The sequence below is a fragment of the Bombina bombina genome, chromosome 2 (genome assembly GCF_027579735.1).
Source record: "Bombina bombina isolate aBomBom1 chromosome 2, aBomBom1.pri, whole genome shotgun sequence".
Classification (NCBI taxonomy): Eukaryota; Metazoa; Chordata; class Amphibia; order Anura; family Bombinatoridae; genus Bombina; species Bombina bombina.
The window spans coordinates 1,113,659,023-1,113,681,508 of NC_069500.1; the positions used below are offsets into that span (position 1 = coordinate 1,113,659,023).

The 22,486-nt window shown below is 42.1% G+C and overlaps 1 protein-coding gene across 1 annotated transcript in view; it reads right to left on the bottom strand.

The window, feature by feature from the left end:
• MAP9 (microtubule associated protein 9) overlaps nucleotides 1–22,486 on the bottom strand; it is a 263,616-nt gene that overhangs the window by 212,997 nt on the left and 28,133 nt on the right. The window contains exon 5 of the mRNA XM_053703765.1: nucleotides 7,765–7,888. Coding sequence (XP_053559740.1) covers nucleotides 7,765–7,888 — 124 coding nt within the window. The remainder of the gene's footprint in view (nucleotides 1–7,764; nucleotides 7,889–22,486) is intronic.

Consider the following 22,486-nt stretch of genomic DNA (forward strand, 5'->3'; position numbering starts at 1 on the left):
GCCAAACGGTAGAGCCACAAATTGGTAATGCTTGTCTAGAAAAGAGAATCTCAGGAACTGATAATGATCTGGATGAATCGGAATATGCAGATATGCATCCTGTAAATCTATTGTGGACATATAATTCCCTTGCTGAACAAAAGGCAATATAGTCCTTACAGTTACCATCTTGAACGTTGGTATCCTTACATAACGATTCAATAATTTTAGATCCAGAACTGGTCTGAAGGAATTCTCCTTCTTTGGTACAATGAAGAGATTTGAATAAAACCCCATCCCCTGTTCCGGAACTGGAACTGGCATAATTACTCCAGCCAACTCTAGATCTGAAACACAATTCAGAAATGCTTGAGCTTTCACTGGATTTACTGGGACATGGGAAAGAAAAAATCTCTTTGCAGGAGGTCTCATCTTGAAACCAATTCTGTACCCTTCTGAAACAATGTTCTGAATCCAAAGATTGTGAACAGAATTGATCCAAATTTCTTTGAAAAAACGTAACCTGCCCCCTACCAGCTGAACTGGAATGAGGGCCGTACCTTCATGTGAACTTAGAAGCAGGCTTTGCCTTTCTAGCAGGCTTGGATTTATTCCAGACTGGAGATGGTTTCCAAACTGAAACTGCTCCTGAGGACGAAGGATCAGGCTTTTGTTCTTTGTTGAAACGAAAGGAACGAAAACGATTGTTAGCCCTGTTTTTACCTTTAGACTTTTTATCCTGTGGTAAAAAAGTTCCTTTCCCACCAGTAACAGTTGAAATAATAGAATCCAACTGAGAACCAAATAATTTGTTTCCCTGGAAAGAAATGGAAAGTAGAGTTGATTTAGAAGCCATATCAGCATTCCAAGTCTTAAGCCATAAAGCTCTTCTGGCTAAGATAGCCAGAGACATAAATCTAACATCAACTCTAATAATATCAAAAATGGCATCACAGATGAAATTATTAGCATGCTGGAGAAGAATAATAATATCATGAGAATCACGATTTGTTACTTGTTGCGCTAGAGTTTCCAACCAAAAAGTTGAAGCTGCAGCAACATCAGCCAATGATATAGCAGGTCTAAGAAGATTACCTGAACATAGATAAGCTTTTCTTAGAAAAGATTCAATTTTTCTATCTAAAGGATCCTTAAACGAGGTACCATCTGACGTAGGAATGGTAGTACGTTTAGCAAGGGTAGAAATAGCCCCATCAACTTTAGGGATTTTGTCCCAAAATTCTAACCTGTCAGGCGGAACAGGATATAATTGCTTAAAACGTTTAGAAGGAGTAAATGAATTACCCAATTTATCCCATTCCTTAGCAATTACTGCAGAAATAGCATTAGGAACAGGAAATACTTCTGGAATAACCGCAGGAGCTTTAAAAACCTTATCCAAACGTATAGAATTAGTATCAAGAGGACTAGAATCCTCTATTTCTAAAGCAATTAGTACTTCTTTAAGTAAAGAGCGAATAAATTCCATCTTAAATAAATATGAAGATTTATCAGCATCAATCTCTGAGACAGAATCCTCTGAACCAGAAGAGTCCAAAGAATCAGAATGATGGTGTTCATTTAAAAATTCATCTGTAGAGAGAGAAGATTTAAAAGACTTTTTACGTTTACTAGAAGGAGAAATAACAGACAAAGCCTTCTTTATGGATTCAGAAACAAAATCTCTTATGTTATCAGGAACATTCTGCACCTTAGATGTTGAGGGAACTGCAACAGGCAATGGTACATCACTAAAGGAAATATTATCTGCTTTAACAAGTTTGTCATGACAATTATTACAAACAACAGCTGGAGGAATAGCTACCAAAAGTTTACAGCAGATACACTTAGCTTTGGTAGATCCAGCAGGCAGAGGTTTTCCTGTAGTATCTTCTGGCTCAGATGCAACGTGAGACATCTTGCAATATGTAAGAGAAAAAACAACATATAAAGCAAAATAGATCAAATTCCTTATAAGACAGTTTCAGGAATGGGAAAAAAATGCCAAACATCAAGCTTCTAGCAACCAGAAGCAAATGAAAAATGAGACTGAAATAATGTGGAGACAAAAGCGACGCCCATATTTTTTGGCGCCAAATAAGACGCCCACATTATTTGGCGCCTAAATGCTTTTGGCGCCAAAAATGACGCCACATCCGGAACGCCGACATTTTTGGCGCAAAATAACGTCAAAAATGACGCAACTTCCGGCGACACGTATGACGCCGGAAACGGAAAAGAATTTTTGCGCCAAAAAAGTCCGCGCCAAGAATGACGCAATAAAATGAAGCATTTTCAGCCCCCGCGAGCCTAACAGCCCACAGGGAAAAAAGTCAAATTTTTGAGGTAAGAAAAAATATGATAATTTAAAGCATAATCCCAAATATGAAACTGACTGTCTGGAAATAAGGAAAGTTGAACATTCTGAGTCAAGGCAAATAAATGTTTGAATACATATATAAAGTGCCCAACCATAGCTTAGAGTGTCACAGAAAATAAGACTTACTTACCCCAGGACACTCATCTACATGTTTGTAGAAAGCCAAACCAGTACTGAAACGAGAATCAGTAGAGGAAAAGGGAGGTAAGAGATGAATCTCTACGACCGATAACAGAGAACCTTATGAAATAGACCCCGTAGAAGGAGATCACTGCATTCAATAGGCAATACTCTCCTCACATCCCTCTGACATTCACTGCACGCTGAGAGGAAAACCGGGCTCCAACTTGCTGCGGAGCGCATATCAACGTAGAATCTAGCACAAACTTACTTCACCACCTCCCTTGGAGGCAAAGTTTGAAAAACTGATTTGTGGGTGTGGTGAGGGGTGTATTTATAGGCATTTTAAGGTTTGGGAAACTTTGCCCCTCCTGGTAGGAATGTATATCCCATACGTCACTAGCTCATGGACTCTTGTTAATTACATGAAAGAAATGAAGCATTTTCAGCCCCCGCGAGCCTAACAGCCCACAGGAAAAAAAGTCAAATTTTAAAGGTAAGAAAAAATTTAATATCCAAATGCATTATCCCAAATAATGAAACTGACTGTCTGAAATAAGGAATATTGAACATCCTGAATCAAGGCAAATAAATGTTTAAACACATATATTTAGAACTTTTATATAAAGTGCCCAACCATAGCTTAGAGTGTCACAGAAAATAAGACTTACTTACCCCAGGACACTCATCTACATATAGTAGAAAGCCAAACCAGTACTGAAACGAGAATCAGTAGAGGAAATGGTATATATAAGAGTATATCGTCGATCTGAAAAGGGAGGTAAGAGATGAATCTCGACGACCGATAACAGAGAACCTATGAAATAGACCCCGTAGAAGGAGATCATTGAATTCAAATAGGCAATACTCTCTTCACATCCCTCTGACATTCACTGCACGCTGAGAGGAAAACCGGGCTCCAGCCTGCTGCGGAGCGCATATCAACGAAGAATCTAGCACAAACTTACTTCACCACCTCCACGGGAGGCAAAGTTTGTAAAACTGAATTGTGGGTGTGGTGATGGGTGTATTTATAGGCATTTTAAGGTTTGGGAAACTTTGCCCCTCCTGGTAGGAATGTATATCCCATACGTCACTAGCTCATGGACTCTTGCTAATTACATGAAATAAAAAGCCACACGTTTTGAGGTACCTTAGCAAAGAGATGTGAACCCCCCATCACCACCACCACTATATCTCCAAATATGCAGTCCCTGTGTTAGCAGTCAGGGCAGAGTTAGGTACAATCTGGTTGGTTCAGGGCATGACTGGGTGTGGGATTTAAAAAAGTCTTGGTAGCGCTACAGCAGTCTCAGTTTTGTACTGGGACATGGCCCCAGGGTAATTAAGCTGAAGTAGGGGCTGTGATAGTTTCATAAAATTTGGGGTGGCTGAAAGCTATGTTTAAAAAAAAAAACTTTTTAGAAGTCACTGGTTTAAACAAGAGTTCACATTTTATTAGGTTTTTCTAAGGAGCCCATTAACTAAAAAATAAAGAATATGAGAAATTTTATTCATTCATTCCATAAAACAGGAGAGATTGGGAAATCTGTAGAGCTTGGGGGGATTCCAGTGAATCTATCACACTGATGAATAGCAGGCTCTCAACTAATCAAAACATTATACCCAACTATGAAAACATTTAAGGCATTATCTTACAAAATGATTTCCAGAAATAATTCATAATTAGAAATCTAAGTTCAAAAGTAAATATATGTCAAGCTCTGATTTGGCACACGCTTAGTGATGTAAATACTGCTAGGTTTTCAAGTGAAAATAGCAAATACATTAATAAAAAGAAAAATTATATGATGGACTATTCAATTCTGAAAATTACTGAAAATAAAAAAAATGTATATATAAATTTTAGACTTGAAAAGATACACATACACACACAAATATATATGTGTGTTTGTATATATATTTATATACACATAAACACTTTTTAATGTCAGTGGGAGCTGTCGTTACTGTATCATTGTATCCTGAGAAACATCAGGCAGTTTTAGGTTTACCATGATGAGGAGGTAACGGGGCTTGCATACTTTTTAGTGCTGGGCTCGATAAACTCTTTTCTCCCATGCTCCTAACTTTTTGGGTAATTTGATATATATATATATATATATATATATATATATATATATATATATATATATATATATATATATATATATATATATATATATATATATATATATATATACACACACACACACAGAAATGGACTGGACTGACCGAAATAGGCGGGATCAGACTGATATAATACAGGAAATTTCTACTCTGTGAAAAGCATTACTGGGCTAAAAAGCTGCACCCAGGTGGTAAATCGCCATAGAACAGGCTAACAATGGTATTGAGCCAGTTGTTCGTTCCTGTGAGTGCACTTCTCTGTATGTATTTAGTCTCCCTATGGGAAAAAGGGGCAACCAGACGTGGACTCCTTGCTCAGTGTGCTTAGAGGAATATGGCTACACCTCACTGACGAGGCCCAATGAAGGCCGAAACGATCGTCTGGGGTTGCTGTGTTCCTTGTTCAGAGTGGAATTGCCTGGTATTTCGGCGCTGGACTGACCGTAATAGGCGGGATCAGACTGATATACTACAGGAAATTTCTCCTCTGTGAAAAGCATTACTGGGCTAAAAAGCTGCACCCAGGTGGTAAATCGCCATAGAACAGGCTAACAATGGTATTGAGCCAGTTGTTCGTTCCTGTGAGTGCACTTCTCTGTATGTATATATATATATATATATATATATATATATATATATATATATATATATATATACACACATACACACACAAAAGAGTTCCAGAGCTCTGCACTCACTGTCCCAATGGTAGTTAGTGTGCCCGGGGTGCATCAAAAGATAGCATATACGGTAGAAAAGGACGCACTCGCCAGGTCTTGCAAAATATTGTATTTAATACATAACAGTGTAGTAACGTTTCGGGGTAATTAGCCCCGTCCTCAGACCAGGTCCAGGTCTGAGGACGGGGCTAATTACCCCGAAACTCCTAAAATTATGTCTGGCATCTAAATTTTAAACAGATTTGTTGGCCACTTTTTAGTGGACTCCAAACTTTGGCAATATCACCATTACATGTTAAACAGCAGTAGACTATGAAGGGCTGAAAAGGTGGATAATCAGCGTATGTTGGGCTAGATTACAAGTGGCACACTATTTAGAGCTCCTGCTTAACTTTAACTTTGCTAGAAGTAATCTTTTTGCACGTGTCAGGTTTGGCTCTTATTACAAGTTGAAAATAAAAAAGTTTGCTTGCGCAAAAACCTGAATATATATACATTTATAATAAAAATAAAATGTCACTGTAAGTGAAGAACATTGGAATGTGAAATATGTACAGTAAATCACATAAAACCAAAATACATATGTACCCACATCTATAGATATAGATATATAGCGTTTACTTTCAACTTATAATACGAGCAATATTTCAGTAGCACGTAGAAAGCCGGAAAAAAACAATATCGCTTGCACGCACAAGCTAGTGTGCCATTTGTAATCTAGCCCTATCTGTATTTAGGATAGTAATTTGCAAATCTTTTTACACATAGTTAAAGTTTTAAACACATAGTTAAAGTCAGCTCCAGAGCTACATCTGGTGAGCCAATGAAAAGAATAAATGTGTGTAGCAACTAATCCCCAGCTAGCTTCCGTAGTGTAGGATATGTTTCTATTCTTTTTAACCCCTTAAGGACCAGCGACGTACCCTGTATGTCGCTGGCCCTTTTTTGGGACTTGATTGTTTTATAGCGCGGTCTTGCCACCAGCGTTGAGACTGCTCTATTCTACAAAGCCTGCTGGAGGGAGTGCATTAATAGCGTGTTCTTGCTAGACTTGTGCTATTATGTCCTGAAAAAACCCTTAAAGGGACACTGAACCCAAATTTTTTCTTTTGTAATTCAGAAAGAGCATGCAATTTTAAGCAACTTTCTAATTTACTCCTATTATCAATTTTTCTTTGTTCTATTGCTATCATTATTTGAAAAAGAAGGCATCTAGGCTCTTTTTTTGGTTTCAGTACTCTGGACAGCACTTTTTTATTGGTGGCTGAATTTATCCACCAATCAGCAAGGACAACCCAGGTTGTTCACCAAAAATGGGTCGGCATCTAAACTTACATTTTTGCATTTCAAATAAAGATACCAAGAGAATGAAGAAAATTTGATAATAGGAGTAAATTAGAAAGTTGCTTAAAATTTCATGCTCAATCTGAATCACGAAATATTTTTTTTGGGTACAGTGTCCCGTTAACGACCAGTGACATACAGGGTACATTGTGGTCATTAAGGGGTTAAGATGTGCTAATGTGCTCTTTTAGATGTGCCAAGTCCTATGCAAATATTTACATTGATTTAATTATTCTTTTTAACAAAGGATATTAAGAGAACTAAATACATTTAATAATAGAAGTTAGATTAAAAGTGTCTTAAAATGACATGCTCTATCTGAATGATTTTTAATTTTGATTTATCCCTTTAAGGTGGGGCTAGTGGCAATACCTACATCCTTTTTTATAGTAACTGCTGTATGTTTAGAGAGTATGCATATGTTCAGCCGTAGCTGCCCTGCTTAGTAGCGCAAATATATTTGTAAGCCCAGATGAGTTGTCTGGATACCATATTGGCAACACCAAATATATGGTGAAACATGTGGACCTCTAGCATGACTCCTATACATAACAGTGCATGTATATGTAGAGCACATATAGGGAGAGTAAGCCCATAGGCTTCATGTTGTTGCTCCCATCTTTCAATGAGAAAATTACATGAAAGTAACTTGGAAACTTGTTCCCAGAACTTTAGTATACAAAGGATATTGTTTTAGGGTAAACTGAAATATTATTGAAACAGATGTTCGTAGCAGACAAGCCCAAGGTCACAATACATGATATGAAATCATAGGATTTTTACAACTTGGAACTAGGACACAGTATGACAGTGATCCAATACACAAGAGCACCAAACTAGGTAGGTCACTTACAAATAATATTGAAAGACCGTTTTGCAAGGGTACACTGGATGCCATTTATTTGTTTTGGACATATAATTTGTTGTATCATAGATTGAAATTAACAGTATAGCTATACACAAAGATACATGCAACTTATATAGACACCACCTATCAATCACTTATGGGTTAGCAAAAATTCACAAGACTGGATACAACCAAACTTAATCATTCAACAATTCTAACTGTAAGTAGATTTCTCGTATAAGGATGGTCTATATCTGAAATATCTTAATTATTTTAATACATACCTTTTAGTAGGTTGTTTGGTGATTCCTTGGAGAATGTTCCTCTACTTTCATTACTTTCATTACCTAACAAAGGAAATGTTTTGGATTTTGAAAGTATTGATGATGAGCTTGGTAGGCGATTTCCCTAGCAGAAAACAGAAACAATTATTTTAGTCTCATATTAAAAATGGTATTTTGTTACAAAAATGTTTATTGTTATATTTTGTAGAAGACATTTAGACATACTGTATATGCTTTTCAACATGTAGAAACAGTATTTATAAACTGTGTTTTGGTATTTAGTACCCTCAACATTTTATTTTATTATTATTATCAAGTATTTGTAAAGTGCTAACAGGTTCCGCAGCGCTATGAACATAGGTGGTATATAAAAACAATTACAGGGATCAAATGGGTAGAGGGTCCTGCCGAGAGTTGCACTGTTGTAGTCGACTCTTATGAAGGTGGACTACAAACAGCTGGGCTCATAGGCTTACATGCTGTGGGGTTTAAGCAGTGGAGATAGGAAAGGTTAGTGTAGGTTGTATGCATCCCTGAATAGAGTCTTCAGGTAGCACTTGAAGCTTTTAAAACTAGGGGAGAGTCTTGTGGAGCGAGGCAGAGAGTTCCATAAGATGGGGGCCAATCTGGAGAAATCTTGTAAACTGGAATGTGAGGAGGTAACAAGAGGGGAGGAAAGTAGGAGATCATGAGCGGAGCGAGGGGTCGGGAGGGAGAGTATCTGGAGACAAGGTCTGAGATGTAGGGGGGAGCAATCCAATTGAGGGCTTTATAAGTCAGAGTGATAATTTTGTGTTTAATCCTGGAGGCAAGAAGAAGCCAGTGAAGGGATTGGCAGAGAGGTGCAGAAGATGAAGAGCGACGTGTAAGGAAGATGAGCCTGGCAAAGGAATTCATTATGGATTGTAAAGGAGCTAGGCGGCAGCTAGGGAGACCAGAGAGGTTGAAGTTGCAGCAGTCGAGGCGGGAAGGGATGAGAGAGTGGATTAAAATCTTAGTTGTGTCTTGTGTAAGGAAATGTCCGATTTTAGCTATGTTTTAAGGTGGAAGCGGCAGGCTTTGGCCAAGGACTGAATGTGAGGAGTGAAAGATCTGAGTCAAGTGTGACCCCAAGACATCGGGCATGTGAGGTTGGGGTAATGATGGAGTTATCAACAGTTATAGAGACATGGGGTGTGGAGATTTTGGAAGAAGGGGGAAAAATAAGGAGCTCAGTTTTGGAGAGATTTAGCTTGAGGTAGTGAGAGGACATCCAAGATGAGATATAAGAGAGACAGTTAGTGACACGGGTTAGCAAGGAAAGAGATAGTTCTGGTGCAGAGAGGTAGATTTGGGTATTGTCGGCATACAGATGATAGTGAATTAAGGAACCTAATGAGGACGTGTAGATTGAGAAGAGAAGGGGACCGAGGACAGAGCCTTGCGGTACCCCAACAGAAAGAGGTAATGGGGCAGAGGATGTGTTACGGTTGCCTCCAGGCTGGCAGTTGGACCGTAGAAAAGGATGCTCCTAGCGCTCACCAAAGGAGCAGCAGCACCGTGGACACTCTAACTGCTGCGTAGCCACCATAAGTAACGCAGACTCCACGAACCACCGCTGCTGGGCTGGTATCTCGCCGTCTGCTCTGCGCCCTGGACCTACGACCAGGCTCCAGTAGGTGAACCTCTTCCTTCTGTAGCAATCCCCGTAGCTAAGGGAGTATGAAAAGCATAGCAATCCCTGTAGTGATTATAGCTGAAGCTGTCCCCTACAAACATGAGTCAAAGCTGCAAGTTAGAGGGTCAGAAATAGGTCTGATGTGCTGGAGCACACAGCCTGCTTTTTATTGAGGTTACATGCAAACAGGACACTCTCAGGGGGAGGCATAAAATCCCCCATCACACATTTGATATTAGATAGAGAGACACTCCCTTTGACAGGCCACAACATTACTTCAGCAGATAACATTTTACACACAATAAAACAATGCAGTCCACCTTATCACTACTAGAAGTCTGATTAGACAATGGGAAAGTTTATCACTAAACTTAATTAGAGCTGATCCCAGCAAACTTGCATTTAGAATGCTTCTTGAAGCTGAACAAAGTTATCTCTGTAGTTCTGACCGAAGGGTCTGTCACATAGCACTTAATGGCACACAATGAAACTGAACCAAGTGGGAGAAAGCCAGGGACAAGTCATTTCACAGGTCTGGGGACATAGTCTTAAAGGGGCATTGTTCACCAAAGTCACAATATGTCCCCAGACGGTTCTTAAAGGGCCATACACACCCAATAAAAGTCAATATGTCCTCAGGGGCACAATCTTCCAGGGGCCATAGTCATGTGGAAGGAGGCTGGCAAATAGGCTTCTCCAAAATCCAGGGAAGAAGGGCAATTTTCCATTTAAAGGGCCAGTTACAAATAGCAGTTTGTAACATATCTCCCCTTTTGGAGGGAGACTAACCAGGCACCTGACCTTCTGCCGGTCAGTGCCTAAGTTAGTCTCGCAACCCACCCACAAATAAACATTAGCAGCAAAGTAGCCCCCCCACAATACGTAGTACTGGCCTGTAGGTTCCAGGTTGTAGGATGAAAGTGTAGCATCCTCGGCCTTCCTGGCGCAGCTGGGCAAATAGCTGATGGTACTTGGGGGGCAGAGGCCAGCGGCACTCTGCCCTGGTGCCAGCGCTTCTGCTGGGGTGAGGGGTTTGCAGGCCAGTCCTGTAACAAGGACAAGGTCTGTAGGGCAGAGGCCAGCAGCGCTCTGTCCTGATGCCAGCTCTTCTGCTGGGGGAATTGGGGCATAGTCCTGCCTGGTGGCAAAGGGAACGTGGGGGTCAGTGGGGGTTAACATCTCCACTGTTAACCCTGGGCCCAAGTTAGGAGTTAGCTGGGGAGGGGGAGATTGGCTTACCTCCTCCTCCTGATACTCCGGCGGCCGTTGGGAAGGGAGGTCGATGCTCTCCGCTTCCTGTGGAACATGCTGCGGCTGGGGAGAGAGACCGGTTGTCTCCTCTCCCTGGAAGGCACACTCCGGCTGGGGAGGGAGGTCGATGCTCTCCCCTCCCTGTAGCTGGGTCTGTCGCTGGGGATCTGGGCCGCCTGCCCAGCATCCCTGTAGGGCCGGTAGAGAGACTGCGGTCCCATCTCCACCTGCCTGCTGGGGGTCCTCCCAGGACCAGTCTATGAGGCCTGCTGCCTCTGGTATCTCTGGTTGGGGTTGGGGAAGGAGACCGGTTGTCTCTTCCCTCTGCACAGTATACTGCCGCTGGGGAGGGAGGTCGCTGCTCTCCTCTCCCTGTGGAACATGCTGCGGCTGGGGAGAGAGACCAGGTGTCCATACCCTCAAACTCCACAGTTGGCGCTCAAAGGCTCGTGCCGCTTCGTTCTCAGTAGCCAATTCCCGGATGAGGCGACTGACTACCTCCTGTGCAGGGTCTGGACCATATCGGACTAGCCGCCTCTTTACCTCTGGAACGAAATCCGCGCCCTCATAGCGACGGATCCGGTTGAGGTGCTCTTCACATGGTTCTGACCAGTATCTTGTCAGCTCCATGCTGCTGTAGGTAGGGACGCTGCGCAGTGGCTAGCGTTGCCCTCCATTACTCTCCTACGATACCAGTGCTGTTGTGGTGCTGCTCCTTGCGCTAGGACGCGATCCCACCGCTGCCGCCAAATGTTATGGTTGCCTCCAGGCTGGCTGGAAGTTGGACCGTAGAAAAGGATGCTCCTAGCGCTCACCAAAGGAGCAGCAGCACCGTGGACACTCTAACTGCTGCGTAGCCACCATAAGTAACACAGACTCCACGAACCACCGCTGCTGGGCTGGTATCTCGCCGTCTGCTCTGCGCCCTGGACCTACGACCAGGCTCCAGTAGGTGAACCTCTTCCTTCTGTAGCAATCCCCGTAGCTAAGGGAGTATGAAAAGCATAGCAATCCCTGTAGTGATTATAGCTGAAGCTGTCCCCTACAAACATGAGTCAAAGCTGCAAGTTAGAGGGTCAGAAATAGGTCTGATGTGCTGGAGCACACAGCCTGCTTTTTATTGAGGTTACATGCAAACAGGACACTCTCAGGGGGAGGCATAAAATCCCCCATCACACATTTGATATTAGATAGAGAGACACTCCCTTTGACAGGCCACAACATTACTTCAGCAGATAACATTTTACACACAATAAAACAATGCAGTCCACCTTATCACTACTAGAAGTCTGATTAGACAATGGGAAATTTTATCACTAAACTTAATTAGAGCTGATCCCAGCAAACTTGTATTTAGAATGCTTCTTGAAGCTGAACAAAGTTATCTCTGTAGTTCTGACCGAAGGGTCTGTCACATAGCACTTAATGGCACACAATGAAACTGAACCAAGTGGGAGAAAGCCAGGGACAAGTCATTTCACAGGTCTGGGGACATAGTCTTAAAGGGGCATTGTTCACCAAAGTCACAATATGTCCCCAGCCGGTTCTTAAAGGGCCATACACACCCAATAAAAGTCAATATGTCCTCAGGGGCACAATCTTCCAGGGGCCATAGTCATGTGGAAGGAGGCTGGCAAATAGGCTTCTCCAAAATCCAGGGAAGCAGGGCAATTTTCCATTTAAAGGGCCAGTTACAAATAGCAGTTTGTAACAGGATGCCCCAGAGAAGGCTACACTAAAGGTACGGTTAGACAGATAGGAAGAGAACCAAGAAAGAGCCATGTCGCAGATGCCAAAGGATTGGAGGGTATGGAGAAAAAGAGAGTGGTCGACAGTATCAAAGGCTGCAGACAATTCAAGGAGGATAAGTAGAGAGAAGTGGCCTTTGGATTTTGCTGTAAGTAGGTCGTTGGAAACCTTAACAATTGCTGTCTCTGTTGAGTGAAGAGGGCAAAATCCAGATGGCAGTGGATCAAGGAGGGAGTTTAATGTAAGGAAATGGGATAGACATGCAGATACTAGCTTTTCAAGAAGCTTTGAGGCAAGAGGGAGTAGGGAAATAGGGTGGTAGTTGGATGGGCAGGTTGGGTCGAGAGAAGGTTTTTTTGAAGATAGGTGTGACTAATGCATGCTTAAGAGATATGGGGACTATACCTGTGCGGAGGGAGAGGTTGTAGATGTGTGCGAGTATATGGGTAATATATGGATAAGGATAGAAGAGAGGGAGGGGAGTAGTTTTGAGGGAATGGGGTCGAGTGGACAGGTAGTGAGGAGAGAGGATAGTATAAGGGCAGAAACTTCTTCCTCTGTAACAGGGGAAAAAGAGCTAAATTTATGGCTATGTGGGTTTTGGATGATTGTGAGCATTTGAGGGGGTGGTAGACCGGTAGTATGTTCAGAGCTGATTTAATTTCTGATGGAGTCGATTTTGTTGTTGAAGTAGCTGGCAAAATCTTGAGCTGAGAGAAAAGTTGTGGTGGGAGGTGAGGGTAGGCGGAGAAGAGTATGGAATGTGGAGAACAGATGTTTTGGATTTGAAGAAAGAGTAGAGATAAGAGTGGATAAGTAATGTTGCTTATATAGATTAAGGGCAAAGTAGTAAGAGTTCAAGATGAATTTATAGTGAAGAAAGTCAGCAGAACTCCGATATTTCCTCCAGTGTTGCTCAGCAGTACGATCTACGCAGGTACCCTTTCAGAGGAGTATGCCAGGGCTGAGGATGAGTGTATGTTTTCCGAGCTATGGTAGGTGGGGCCAGATTATCAAGGACCGATGTAAGGGTGGAGTTATAGTGGCAGATAGCTTCATCAGGACAGGAAAAAGAGGGGGATAGAAGAGAGAAGAGGGTTAAGAGAGCTAGCGAGCTGATCTAGTGACTTGATATTTCTGTGAAGTTTAGTCTGAGGGGTAGAAGGAGGGAGAGCTGTAGGGAGGGAGGTGATGGTCAGAAAGAGGAAAAGGTGAGTTTGTGAAGTTTGAGATAGTGCATCGATAGCTGAAAAACATAATTTATGCTTACCTGATAAATTTATTTCTCTTGTAGTGTAGTCAGTCCACGGGTCATCCATTACTTATGGAATATATCTCTTCCTAACAGGAAGCTGCAAGAGGATCACCCAAGCAGAGCTGCTATATAGCTCCTCCCCTCACATGTCATATTCAGTCATTCGACCAAAACCAGACGAGAAAGGAGAAACCATAGGGTGCAGTGGTGACTGGAGTTTAATTAAAATTTAGGTCTGCCTTAAAGACAGGGCGGGCCGTGGACTGACTACACTACAAGAGAAATAAATTTATCAGGTAAGCATAAATTATGTTTTCTCTTAAGTGTAGTCAGTCCACGGGTCATCCATTACTTATGGAATACCAATACCAAAGCTAAAGTACACGGATGAAGGGAGGGACAAGGCAGGAACATTAAACAGAAGGAACCACTGCCTGAAGTATCTTTCTCCCAAAAATAGCCTCCGAAGAAGCAAAAGTGTCAAATTTGTAAAATTTTGAAAAAGTGTGAAGTGAAGACCAAGTCGCAGCCTTGCAAATCTGTTCAACAGAGGCCTCATTTTTAAAGGCCCAGGTGGAAGCCACAGCTCTAGTAGAATGAGCTGTAATCCTTTCAGGAGGCTGCTGTCCAGCAGTCTCATAGGCTAAACGTATTATGCTACGAAGCCAAAAAGAGAGAGAGGTAGCCGAAGCCTTTTGACCTCTTCTCTGCCCAGAGTAAACGACAAACAGGGAAGAAGTTTGACGAAAATCTTTAGTTGCCTGCAAATAGAACTTCAGGGCACGGACTACGTCCAGATTATGCAAAAGTCGTTCCTTCTTTGAAGAAGGGTAAGGACACAGTGATGGAACAACAATCTCTTGATTGATATTCCTGTTAGTAACTACCTTAGGTAAGAACCCAGGTTTAGTACGCAGAACTACCTTGTCTGAATGAAAAATCAGATAAGGAGAATCACAATGTAAGGCCGATAACTCAGAGACTCTTCGAGCCGAGGAAATAGCCATCAAAAACAGAACCTTCCAGGATAACAGCTTGATATCAATGGAATGAAGGGGTTCAAATGGAACGCCTTGAAGAACGTTAAGAACTAAGTTTAAGCTCCACGGCGGAGCAACGGTCTTAAACACAGGCTTAATCCTAGCTAAAGCCTGACAAAAAGCCTGAACGTCTGGAACTTCAGCCAGACGTTTGTGTAGAAGAATAGACAGAGCAGAAATCTGTCCCTTTAACGAACTAGCAGATAAGCCCTTTTCTAAACCGTCTTGTAGAAAGGACAATATCCTAGGAATCCTAACCTTACTCCATGAGTAACTCTTGGATTCGCACCAATATAAATATTTACGCCATATCTTATGGTAAATTTTTCTGGTAACAGGCTTCCTAGCCTGTATTAAGGTATCAATAACCGACTCCGAGAAGCCATGCTTTGATAGAATCAAGCGTTCAATCTCCATGCAGTCAGCCTCAGAGAAATTAGATTTGGATGGTTGAAAGGACCCTGAATTAGAAGGTCCTGTCTCAGAGGCAGAGACCACGGTGGACAGGACGACATGTCCACTAGGTCTGCATACCAGGTCCTGCGTGGCCACGCAGGCGCTATCAGAATCACCGAAGCTCTTTCCTGTTTGATCTTGGCAATCAAACGAGGAAGCATCGGAAATGGTGGAAACACATAAGCCATGTTGAAGACCCAAGGGGCTGTCAGAGCATCTATCAGCACCGCTCCCGGGTCCCTGGACCTGGATCCGTAACAAGGAAGTTTGGCGTTCTGGCGAGACGCCATGAGATCCAGATCTGGTTTGCCCCAACGATGAATCAGTTCAGCAAAAACCTCCGGATGAAGTTCCCACTCCCCCGGATGAAAAGTCTGGCGACTTAGAAAATCCGCCTCCCAGTTCTCCACGCCTGGGATGTAAATCGCTGACAGGTGGCAAGATTGGGACTCTGCCCAGCGAATTATCTTTGAGACTTCCAACATCGCTAGGGAACTTCTGGTTCCCCCTTGATGGTTGATGTAAGACACAGTCGTGATGTTGTCCGACTGAAATCTGATGAACCTCAGAGTTGCTAACTGAGGCCAAGCTAGGAGAGCATTGAATATTGCTCTTAATTCCAGAATATTTATTGGGAGGAGTTTCTCCTCCTGAGTCCATAGTCCCTGAGCCTTCAGGGAGTTCCAGACAGCGCCCCAGCCTAGAAGGCTGGCGTCTGTTGTTACAATCATCCAATCTGGCCTGCGAAAGGTCATCCCCTTGGACAGATGTGGCCGAGAAAGCCACCATAGAAGAGAATCTCTGGTCTCTTGATCCAGATTTAGTAGGGGGGACAAATCTGAGTAATCCCCGTTCCACTGACTTAGCATGCACAATTGCAGCGGTCTGAGATGCAGGCGCGCAAATGGTACTATGTCCATTGCCGCTACCATTAAGCCGATTACTTCCATGCACTGAGCTACTGACGGGTGTGAAATGGAATGAAGGACACGGCAAGCATTTAGAAGCTTTGATAACCTGGCCTCTGTCAGGTAAATTTTCATCTCTACAGAATCTATAAGAGTCCCTAGAAAGGGAACCCTTGTAAGTGGTAATAGAGAACTCTTTTCCACGTTCACCTTCCACCCATGCGACCTCAGAAATGCCAGAACTATCTCTGTATGAGACTTGGCAGTTTGAAAACTTGACGCTTGTATCAGAATGTCGTCTAGGTACGGAGTCACCGCTATGCCTCGCGGTCTTAGTACCACCAGAAGTGAGCCCAGAACTTTTGTAAAGATTCTTGGAGCCGTAGCTAATCCGAAGGGAAGAGCTACAAACTGGTAATGCCTGTCTAGGAAGGCAAATCTTAGGTACCGATAATGATCCTTGTGAATCGGTATGTGAAGGTAGGCATCCTTTAAGTCCACTGTGGTCATGTATTGACCCTCTTGGATCATGGGAAGGATGGTACGAATAGTTTCCATTTTGAATGATGGAACTCTTAGGAATTTGTTTAGGATTTTTAAGTCCAAGATTGGTCTGAAGGTTCCCTCTTTCTTGGGAACCACAAATAGATTTGAATAGAATCCTTGCCCGTGTTCCGTCCGCGGAACTGGGTGGATCACCCCCATTAGTAAGAGGTCTTGTACACAGCGTAGAAACGCCTCTTTCTTTATTTGGTTTGCTGATAACCTTGAAAGATGAAATCTTCCTCGTGGAGGAGAAGTTTTGAAGTCCAGTAGATATCCCTGAGATATTATCTCCAACGCCCAGGGATCCTGGACATCTCTTGCCCAAGCCTGGGCGAAGAGAGAAAGTCTGCCCCCCACTAGATCCGTTTCCGGATAGGGGGCCCGCTCTTCATGCTGTCTTAGGGGCAGCAGCAGGTTTCTGGGCCTGCTTGCCCTTGTTCCAGGACTGGTTAACTTTCCAGCCCTGCCTGTAACGAGCAACAGCTCCTTCCTGTTTTGGAGCGGAGGAAGTTGGTGCTGCTCCTGCCTTGAAGTTACGAAAGGCACGAAAATTAGACTGTTTGGCCTTTGATTTGGCCCTGTCCTGAGGTAGAGCATGGCCCTTACCTCCCGTAATGTCAGCTATAATTTCTTTCAAGCCGGGCCCGAATAAGGTCTGCCCTTTGAAAGGAATATTAAGCAATTTTGATTTAGAAGTCACGTCAGCTGACCAGGATTTAAGCCATAGCGCTCTGCGCGCTTGGATGGTGAATCCGGAGTTCTTAGCCGTAAGTTTGGTTAAATGTACAACGGCATCAGAAACAAATGCGTTAGCTAGCTTAAGTGCTTTAAGCTTGTTCATAATTTCATCCAATGGAGCAGTGCGAATGGCCTCTTCCAGAGACTCAAACCAGAATGCCGCCGCAGCAGTGACAGGCGCAATGCATGCAAGGGGCTGTAAGATAAAACCTTGTTGAACAAACATCTTCTTAAGGTAACCCTCTAATTTCTTATCCATTGGATCTGAAAAAGCACAACTATCCTCCACCGGGATAGTGGTACGCTTAGCTAAAGTAGAAACTGCTCCCTCCACCTTAGGGACCGTCTGCCATAAGTCTCGTGTGGTGGCGTCTATAGGAAACATTTTCCTAAATATGGGAGGAGGGGAAAAAGGCACACCAGGTCTATCCCACTCCTTGCTAATAATCTCTGTAAGCCTTTTAGGTATAGGAAACACGTCAGTACACACCGGTACCGCATAGTATCTATCCAACCTACATAATTTTTCTGGAATTGCAACCGTGTTACAATCATTCAGAGCCGCTACTACCTCCCCTAGCAATATACGGAGGTTCTCAAGCTTAAATTTAAAATTAGAAATCTCTGAATCCAGTCTCCCTGGATCAGATCCGTCACCCACAGAATGAAGCTCTCCGTCTTCATGTTCTGCAAACTGTGACGCAGTATCTGACATGGCTCTCACCTCATCCGCGCGCTCTGTCCTTAACCCAGAGCTATCGCGCTTGCCTCTTAATTCTGTCAATTTAGATAATACTTCTGTCATAACAGTAGCCATGTCTTGCAAAGTGATTTGTAAGGGCCTCCCTGATGTACTTGGCGCCACAAAATCACGCACCTCCTGAGCGGGAGGCGAAGGTACTGACACGTGAGGAGAGTTAGTCGGCATAACTTCCCCCTCGTTGTCTGGTGATAATTTCTTTGCATGTAAAGATTGACTTTTATTTAAAGTAACATCAATGCAATTAGTACACAAATTTCTATTGGGCTCCACATTGGCCTTTAAACATAGTGAACAAAGAGATTCATCTGAGTCAGACATGTTTAAACAGACTAGCAATGAGACTAGCAAGCTTGGAAATACTTTTCTAAATAAATTTACAAGCAATATAAAAAACGCTACTGTGCCTTTAAGAAGCACAAAAAGCTGTCACAGTTGAAATAACAATGAAACAAAATAGTTATAGCAACCAATTTTTCACAGTAAATGTATTAAGTTAGCAAAGGATTGCACCCACCAGCAAATGGATGATTAACCCCTTAATACCCAAAAACGGATAACAATTTAATAATTAACGTTTTTCTCACAGTCAAAACACACTGTCACAGCTCTGCTGTGACTGATTACCTCCCTCAAAATGAATTTTGAAGACCCCTGAGCTCTCTAGAGACGATCTGGATCATGGAGGATGAAGTAGACAGATTGTGACTGAATTTTTACTGCGCAAAAAAGCGCTAAAATAGGCCCCTCCCACTCATATTACAACAGTGGGGAAGCTCAGATAACTGTTTCTATGCAGAAAACAAAGATGGCCATGTGGTAAAAATCGTGCCCCAATAAGTTTTATCACCAAGTACCTCACAAAAAACGATTAACATGCCAGTAAACGTTTTAAACATACATTTTAAAAGTTATGAAGTGTTATTAATAAGCCTGCTACCAGTCGCTTTCACTGCAGTTAAGGCTCATACATTATTTCAGTATTAACAGTATTTTCAGAGTCAATTCCATTCCTTAGAAAAATACATTCAGTGTACACACACTCATCAGCCTAATACCAGTCGCTATCACTGCATTTAAGGCTGAACTTACGTTACATTGGTATCAGCAGTATTTTCTCAGTCAATTCCATTCCTCAGAGAAATAATTTACTGCACATACCTCATTTGCAGGGGGCCCTGCATGCTATTCCCCTTTTCTGAAGTTACCTCACTCCTCAGATGAGAACAGCCAGTGGATCTTAGTTACGTCTGCTAAGATCATAGAAAACGCAGGCAGATTCTTCTTCTAATGCTGCCTAAGAACAAACAGCACACTCCGGTGCCATTTAAAATAACAAACTTTTGATTGAAGAAATAAACTAAGTTAAAAAACACCACAGACCTCTCACAGCGACCTATCTTTAGTTAGGCTGCAAGAGAATGACTGAATATGACATGTGAGGGGAGGAGCTATATAGCAGCTCTGCTTGGGTGATCCTCTTGCAGCTTCCTGTTAGGAAGAGATATATTCCATAAGTAATGGATGACCCGTGGACTGACAACACTTAACAAGAGAAATCAGATCAAGGGAGTGAACATCTTTGTGAGTGAGAGAGTCAGTCCATTGTGACAGGCCGAAAGAGGAAGTGAGTTGCAGAAGTTGTTTTGCAGAGGAGGCAGTGGGATTATCAACAGGGAGGTTGAAGTAACTGAGAATGAGGTCGGGGGTATCCAAGGAAAGGAAGTAAGGTAGCTAGGCGGCAAAGTGATCTAGAAATAGAGTTGCGGAGCCAAGGGGGGCGGTATATAACTGCAACGCTTAAAGAGAGGGGAGAGAATAAGCAAATCATGTGTGTTTTGAATGAAGAAAATGTGAGGGAAGAGAAGGTCTGTATTTGTTTAAAGCTGTAGTGAGAGGAAAGTAAAATAACAACACCACCTCCTTGTCTATTGTCAGACCTAGGAGTGTGGCTGAAGTGAAGACCCCCATGTGACAGTGCAGCAGAGGAAGCAGTGTCTGAAGGAAAGAGCCAGAAGATTGAGAGAGTGGGAGATAACAAGGTCATGGATAGAAGTGAGCTTGTTGCAAACAGAGCGAGAGTTCCAAAGTGCGCAAGTGAAGGGGGTGATGGCTTTAGATGCAAGAGGAATGAGATTAAGGTTACTAGAGTTTTATTTTTGAAGTCTATTGAAGGGTACACATGGGTGTGCAGGGCAAGGAAGTTGTGGGGGACCAGGATTAGGGGAGATGTCGCCAGCAGCTAGTATGAGCAAGAGGGAGAGTGGCATGAGATGAGATGCGGATTTGCAGTAGTGAGACTGTTTTAGTGATGAGTTTCAAGGGGGAGAGAGAGTATTTAGGAATGTGTAAAGTTCATAAAAACAAAAGTAAGGTGAGGTTAAGAGAGATGGGCTAATGAGCAGTGCAGGTGGTGAGGGGTAAGGAGTAATTGAGTAGTTTGTTAAACAGACAAAAGGTGGCAAAAAGGAATATGAAGATATTTAGCATTTTTACAAAATAGTCAAACAAACAGTGTATAAAACTCAGTATTAAAACAGAACTTGCCTTATCCCTTGTCCAATACTTGTATAATTCGTTGTGCCTCACTTATAAATGTTCACTTAAGAGATGTGAACAGATGATCTTACAATATTGCTACCTAAGCCTGTATTTCTACCCCTGCATTGCTTTCCCCATAGCAGTGTTTAAATTTATAGGCCAGAGCATGCAGCTGAATACAATAAATTAGGTAATGACATGATCAAAGACAGTCAAAGGCCAATTGGGAAAATTTGATTCAGGGTGAGATAAGTTAAAAAAAACAGACAATAGAATTTGGGGGAGGCTGGGGTTATACCATTAGTGAAATGATAAATTTAGAAATCATAACAAATATCTGCAAGGTTTGAAAATCACATAGATGAAGACAAGATATCAGCAGAGTAAATACAAAAAGCATTACACAGACTACAGGCAAATGCAAAAAAGAGAGACTTGTAGTACAAATGACACAAAAACAGGGAAATTGGCAGGATTTGAATGCAGGGACCTAATTCACATACCAAAGAGAGAATTGCAGTACAAATGACAGAAAAACAGGGGAACATGCTTATAGCCACAGTCATACTCAGCCTACAGCATCATGTCTCATGAAGCAGTGCTTCAAGTCAGTAAGGTAAGGGAGAGCTGTCCTTCTAACTCATGAAAATGGTGGTGGAGTAGCTGGTTCACTGCCACCTCCCATTTTTCAAGAGCGGCTATCATTGTTAGTAAGCTGTGAGGCCAGACTCTTTGTCCGTCAACCACAATGTTGTACTAGCCAGAGTAGATGAGGGTTCTTATTGTGTATCCAACTGTTAAATGAAAGCTTTGATGCTTTAATGGTAGAAAAGGAAACAATATATTCTTTCTGATAACTCTGCTTGCAGGGGGGTGGGGGGTGTAGTAGGTCTATCTACTTATGGCCACTGAGCATTCAATGGTAAAGATTGGTGATACAAACAAAGTTTTACAGACTTATAGATATCAATGCACTAAAGCATGCTGAACTGACCCTTGTAGAAATTGAGGCAGAATGTCTGCTAATATATGGCAGCCACATAGCTTCCTTTTCATTGCTACCAACATTGCTGCAGATGATGACCGTTGCCTGGACATTCCCCCATATAGTTGATATTTTTAATTGACATTAATAGTATTTTTAACTACTGTTGTATTCATTATTAGGCACATTATTATTGGGTAAACAAATCAATTAAAATCTAACCATTTTAAATATCTATCACACTCCTATGTCTCACATTTGGATGATTTATTTTGTATAAAGAACCATTAAAACAGGCTGTTAGGCTGTTGTATCATAAATGTTTGCCCTAAATTGTACAAGAATCGTTAAAGAGTTATTCCAGTTCTGTAATAAGTACAATAAAATCCTCAACTTTTTTAATTACACAAAACAGGGAAAATGATATTGATATTATTAAGATAATAAGAATGCAAATATATAATTGTTGTGATAACCATTCATTTAGCAGGTTTCTTTTGACATTGTGAAGTTTTTTCCACTTTGTAATAGAGGATTACAAAATCTAAAAAGTTAACAGATCGGGGCAGAGCCATCAGCCAACATGGTCGGTCGCATAATGCATGAGCTCCGGCTATTAAGTCTACTATTTGGGGTGAATTGACAATCTGCTATATTATTTAAAGGGACAGTTCACCCAAAAAAATTCTCTCCTTTAAATTATTCCCAATGATCATTTTTTACCTGCTTTAATGTATTAAATTGGTTACATGTAGCTCCTTTACTCCTATTTAAGCATTTGAAATAGCCGATTTAGCTGGATTGATAAAACATTCAAACTAGGGCTGCTTATTATA